Here is a 6000-nt window from a genome sequence, read left to right as displayed (position 1 = left end):
TTTATTCATGTTAGCTCACAGGGCATTAGCTAATAACTAATTTTAATGTAATGCATTAGCAAATGTTGAAGTTAATGCCAAATAATCAGCGTGTACGTTTGTGTTTTTTCATCGGGTTTGTGGAAATGTGTCTCTGCATCAGTGGATGTGAATGGGTGCCGTCAGAAAAAAACATCCCAATAATCCACAGTCCATCAGTTAACATACGGAGAAGACGAAAGATCAAACTAATCCATCGTTGAGATGGTTTTATTTATTAAAAGTGTTCTGATCTGAATCAGGAGAGAAATCTGCACGGATCAAGTGGCGTTTACAAGACAGAACGGCTCTCGATCTGTGCAGATTTTCTCTCTTTTTTTTCCACTGGAGGACGAGATGATTATGGAAGCAATAGTTTAAAGTTAAAATCTTGCTGGTTTAGTTTGATCTTTTGTCTTAACAGAGCGCTGTGCATCGTTGTGATGTTTTTATCAGGCTGTCATTCCGGCGGCACCCATTCACTCCATTCACAATACCGTGTATTCATTCTGGTCCTCTTCTCGTCTGAACGCAGAGCTGCAAGGACGTGGTGCAGGAGCGCTTCGGCTCGGAGCTCAAATACGACACGGCGCTTCGCCTGGCCGCTCTTCAGATGTACATCCTGACGCTCAGCACCAAACAAACACAGAAAGTCTCGCTCAAATACATCGAGTGAGTGCTGTGTCTGTGCCATGAACGGAGCATTACAGGCGACTCTTAAAATTGGTTTTATACTCGTCTTTATGCGGTTGCAAACCTGCGGGAACACAAAAAAAAAATCTTTTTTTCAAGCTGTTTTTCTTTCTGCAAAGTGACGGTCGAAATCTCTAAAGGACAAAAATGAAAGTAGTCCGTATGCACTTACAGAAATGTATTTTACTCGTCAAGCACATTTTGTTAAAAATGACATTTTAGTGCGTTCCGTGCAAAAAAAACCTAAAAGAAAACTTCATAGTAGACTAGTCGGGTTATTATAGTAACGTAACTAAAACTAAAATTATAAATGATTTTGGTAACGGTTTACAATGAGTGTCATTTCTTAACATTAGACAGTGTATTAACTAACATGAACACACAATGAAGAATGCATTTAGTGTTAATTAAAGTTAGGTAATAAAAAAAACAGTAGTTTATTGTTTATTCAACAATAATTAACTAATAACTAACTTGTGTCTTTAATATAATACATTAGTAAAGGTTGAAGTTATCATTTATTATCTTAAGTAAGATTAGTTCATGCTTACTAATGTACTAATGAACCTTATTGTTAAGGTTTTGTACTTGAAATAAATTAAATAAATGTTAACAGGAATAAAATATTGTAAAAATATTGTTTTGTCACCTAGTTGAATGTTTCTTATTTTAATGGTGGCATTTTTTTTTATTTGCTAAAATAACTACAGCTATCATTTAAAAAATACTAAATCATTTGAACGTAAAAAAAAAAACTAATAAAAATGACAAAAGCTCAACAGAACAGCTAAAAGCTTAACAGAAATTAAAATTAAGAAAATAAAAAAATTATAAGAAAATAATAAAAAATAAATTATTATAAATGAAAAATATTAAAATAAACTTTATTGCATACATAAAATGTATTGAATGAAAATACAACTGAATAAAAAAGTTTTTCAATCAGAAATTGTCAGTAAAGTAAATAATAAATAATAGTAAATAATAAAAAAGGCAATAAAACAGAATTGCATGTGAAATTCTCATGCACACAAAAATCTAATAGTATATTCTTGAAAAAAAATTATTTTCATTTTACAACTTTGATAATTTTTCTGAACAGAAGCTGAAATGTTCTTCCTAAACCTCCTCAATTTGTGTTTCACCGAAGAAAGGTTTGATCTGCGTGAGGGCGAGTAAAAAGTTTCTGGCGGCGGTTCCTTTAAATGAAAAGACGAGATGAAAGTCGCTGGGCCGTTGCGAGGGCCGTTTGAATTCAGCGTGAAAGCTCTTGTTTCCCGCCGTGTCTTTACAGAAAGGAGTGGGGTCTGGCTCAGTTTCTGCCTCCAGCGGTTCTGTCCAGCATGAAAGAGAAGAACATCAAGAAAGCTCTCACACACATCCTGAAAACCAACCAGAACCTGGTGCCTCCTGGCAAGAAGGTGAAGAAACTCTCACAGCTCGACGCACATATGAGAAGTGCAATTGAAATCGATCGTCTCGGCTGCCTTTGAAAATAAAGATTTTTCAATGCATAATATAATGCGCTTTAGGATTTCCACAATAGCATTGCTGGTAAAATTTGGCGAGCAAAGACTAATGCTGTTGAATGTAACGATTTATTTGAACATTTTTTGCCATATATTTAAAGAGTTTATTTGCAAAGATCATTGTTATCCCGTGTTTTTTTGTATTGTGTTTTAGTGTTAGTTAGCTGTATTTTTAGTCACCTAATCAAGATAAAACTACTGCACTTTGCTTAATTGTAATGCACAATGTACCCATCTATAGAACCTAGCTGAACTTGTTTTTTGCACGTATTCAAAAAGAAGAAGAAAGATGCTCTGTTCCTGTGATTTACGCTTTCTGCTGTGTTTTGAAGCTGACGGCGCTGCAGGCCAAAGTCCACTACCTGAAATATCTGAGTGACCTCAGGCTGTACGGAGGACAAGTGTTCAAGTCCACGCTGGTCGTAAGTGCACAGACACATCCAGAGTCATTACAGCAGCCGCTGAGGCCTTGCGGGATTTCAATTTCATAACACTTTAAGTATGGGATTTTTTTTACTAGTTTTGCTGTTTTTATAATAATAATAATAATAATAATATAATTAATTATTATTATTATTATTATTATTATAGTAATAATAATAATAATAATAATAATAATAACAATAATAATAATTATAGTAATAATAATAATAATAATAATAATAATATAATTATTATTATTATTATTATTATAGTAATAATAATAATAATAATAACAATAATAATAACAATAATAATAATTATAGTAATAATAATAATAATAATAATAAATAATAATAATTATTATTATTATACCATTTAATTGTAATATTTTTATTATAATAATAATTAAATTATAATATTTTGTATTTTTACGTATTTTTATTATACTATTTAATTGTACTTAACTATTTTTATTATACATAATTATACTTATTTAATAATACTTAAGTATTTTTATTATACTGTTTAATTATACTTAAATATTTTTATTATACTTAATTATACTTAAGTATTTTTATCATACTTATTTAATTATACTTAAGTATTTTTATTATACTTATTTAATAATACTTAAGTATTTTTATTATACTGTTTAATTATACTTAAATATTTTTATTATACTTAATTATACTTAAGTATTTTTATCATACTTATTTAATTATACTTAAGTATTTTTATTATACTTATTTATAGTGTTGTTCCATTTTGTAAAGAAAATATAATTTCTATTATGGTTTTTGTCAAATATAAAATTATGAACAAACTGCTATAGTGTATTCACACTTTCATCTCATATATTTATTTTATTATATAATGTTTATTTTTATATTATATTTTGTTTTGGTAATTAGAACAAACAAATCAGTAATCATCAACGCCGTTCTGTTCTTGCATGTAAGGTTGCGATTTGAATTGTTTAGCTATTATTATAAATACATATCTATTTCTAATGATTTATAATTATTTTACTGTTAAAAATAAACACATCGGGCATAATTCCACTGCATTGTTATTTTCCAGCATTATTTTGCATAGGATTGTTATACAGATCTCTGCATAATTTAGTTTTGCTGTCATTTCTGATCAGTAAAAGTAACTTTATTTCTAATTATTTTATTTAGTTAAAAATGCCACTTTCCATGTTTAACTAAAGAAGATGCGGATTCAATATTCAAAGTGTTTATTGTCATGTGCTCAGTGCATAAAGAAAGGCTTTCTTTGATGTCCACAGTCAAATAAAACACACACTATGCTGCAGAAGTACAAATATAAACTATTAGATATAGAAGTATAGACTAAGTGTACAATATTGTGCAAAATAACAGTACAGTAACGTGCAAATTACAATAAGTTTACAGATCAAGGACAAATATTTTGGTAACACTTTACAATAAGGTTGACATGAGCATGAGTTAATATTAATTTCAGCATTCACTAATGCTTTATTAAAATCATGCATTTAGTTTATTAACATTAGTTAATGCGCTGCTCGTTGTTCGTGGTTCATAAACCGATGTCAACAATCACCTCATTGTCAAGTTTTACCAATATTTTCACTGAGCATTTTAGATTTCACGTATACTCCTGATGTACGCCCGTAATACTCCTGTTACGAAAAACGAAGTGTTAATGTGAATGACAGCAGGGGGAGAAGCACACGGAGGTGACTCTGCTGGTGGGGCCTCGTTACGGCATCAGTCACGTCATCAACACCAAAACCAACCTGGTGGCGCTGCTGGCCGACTTCAGCCACGTCAACCGCATCGAAATGTACACGGAGGACGAAAGGAACGTGCGGGTGGAGCTTCATGTGCTGGACGTGAAGGTGCGAACACGTTCAGACATTTTGAGCGCAGCTGAATTGCGTAACAGCGTTGACGACGACATCCTTTTTCGTCTGCATTTCTTTCATCCAGTCGTAATAACAAAATGAGCGATTCTTATTTCCAATTACGTGTGCCACTTTATAAAATAGTGTGCAGTAAGTATTAAATGGCAGATTACTTTGACTTATTTTTGGCATAATAATGATTAATTCAATATGTACTCTCCCTTTGTTCAATGCATATACTGAAAATATTAATTTATAATTCATAGTCAAAGACATTTACGTGCTTTTATTATATAAAACCGCTAATAAATGCAATAGAAAATATGAAACAACTATATTGCTTTGCAAACATGAGATAAAAATGCATTACGTGACATATTAGTAAATCATTGATAATTTAATAGCATTTATCGACTATTTACCACATGCATTATATCAGTTGTATACAATATTAGACACATAATTCAACATGCCTTTTATTCAATGCTTGTTGTGAAAACATGAAATAATAATATTTACAGGCATTTGAATCCTCTATTTTATGAATCAGATAGTTAAGCCAGTACATGCATATTGAAAATATGAATTATTGATAAATGCAAACTATTTATCGACTACTTACCATATGCATTTTTTCAATTGAATACAATATTAAGGACGCATAACAATTCACTTTCCTTTTTATACAATGCTTATTATGAAACATGAAATAATAATTGATAGTTACTGATATTTGCATGCTTCATTTGATAAAACAGACAATTAAGGCAATGAATACAATAGAAAATATAAATAGGTTTGGTACACTGCTGTGTAAACAGTTAACTAAAAACTGCATTTCCTAGCAGATTGTTTTGATTAATAATACATTACTGATAAATACAACTTATCACATGCATTCCACCGGTTGTATATATCACATAGTTCAACATCCCTTTTATCCAGTGCTTATAAAGAAATAATGAATTAATAATTCAGTTACTGACAAATGCATTCTTCTTTTTATCAAACACAAGTCAATACATGCAGTACTTTAAGTCTGCTACATTGCTTTGCAAGTGCAAATTAAAAACGTTTAATATTAATGAATGCATCTATTTATTGAAAATGTTTAATGTTGTTTTGCAGATGCTAGTGTTTTTTTGAATGAGCAGTAAGATCATTTGTTACTGTAACTTTACCACCACTAAGGGAGTTTTAGGTTCACTAAAATCATTTAAACTGCACAGCCTGCTGTATTTACTGATTATCTATGCATTTCCTCTGCAAAATCTTTCTTTTCGTAGCCCATCACACTTATAATGGAATCCAGTGACGCTATGAACCTGGCGTGTTTGACTGCTGGTTATTACAGGCTGCTGGTCGATTCACGAAGGTCCATCTTCAACATGGCGAACAACAGTAACACTGCAGGTAAAGGCACGCACATGTAAACAATATAACTCT

The 6000-nt window shown here is 30.9% G+C and overlaps 1 protein-coding gene across 4 annotated transcripts in view; it reads left to right on the top strand.

The window, feature by feature from the left end:
• frmpd4 (FERM and PDZ domain containing 4) overlaps positions 1 to 6000 on the top strand; it is a 51443-nt gene that overhangs the window by 38716 nt on the left and 6727 nt on the right. For 3 of the 4 annotated variants that reach the window (XM_043230554.1, XM_043230552.1, XM_043230555.1), the window contains 5 exons: positions 554 to 690; positions 2006 to 2132; positions 2573 to 2662; positions 4366 to 4548; positions 5841 to 5967. In XM_043230554.1, the coding sequence (XP_043086489.1) occupies positions 554 to 690; positions 2006 to 2132; positions 2573 to 2662; positions 4366 to 4548; positions 5841 to 5967 (664 nt within the window). The remainder of the gene's footprint in view (positions 1 to 553; positions 691 to 2005; positions 2133 to 2572; positions 2663 to 4365; positions 4549 to 5840; positions 5968 to 6000) is intronic. The other variant, XM_043230553.1, reaches the window with a different exon arrangement.

The sequence above is a fragment of the Puntigrus tetrazona genome, unplaced genomic scaffold (genome assembly GCF_018831695.1).
Source record: "Puntigrus tetrazona isolate hp1 unplaced genomic scaffold, ASM1883169v1 S000000175, whole genome shotgun sequence".
Lineage (NCBI taxonomy): Eukaryota > Metazoa > Chordata > Actinopteri > Cypriniformes > Cyprinidae > Puntigrus > Puntigrus tetrazona.
Note: the sequence above shows the minus strand (reverse complement) of the source record. Positions and strands in the feature narration are given on the sequence as shown.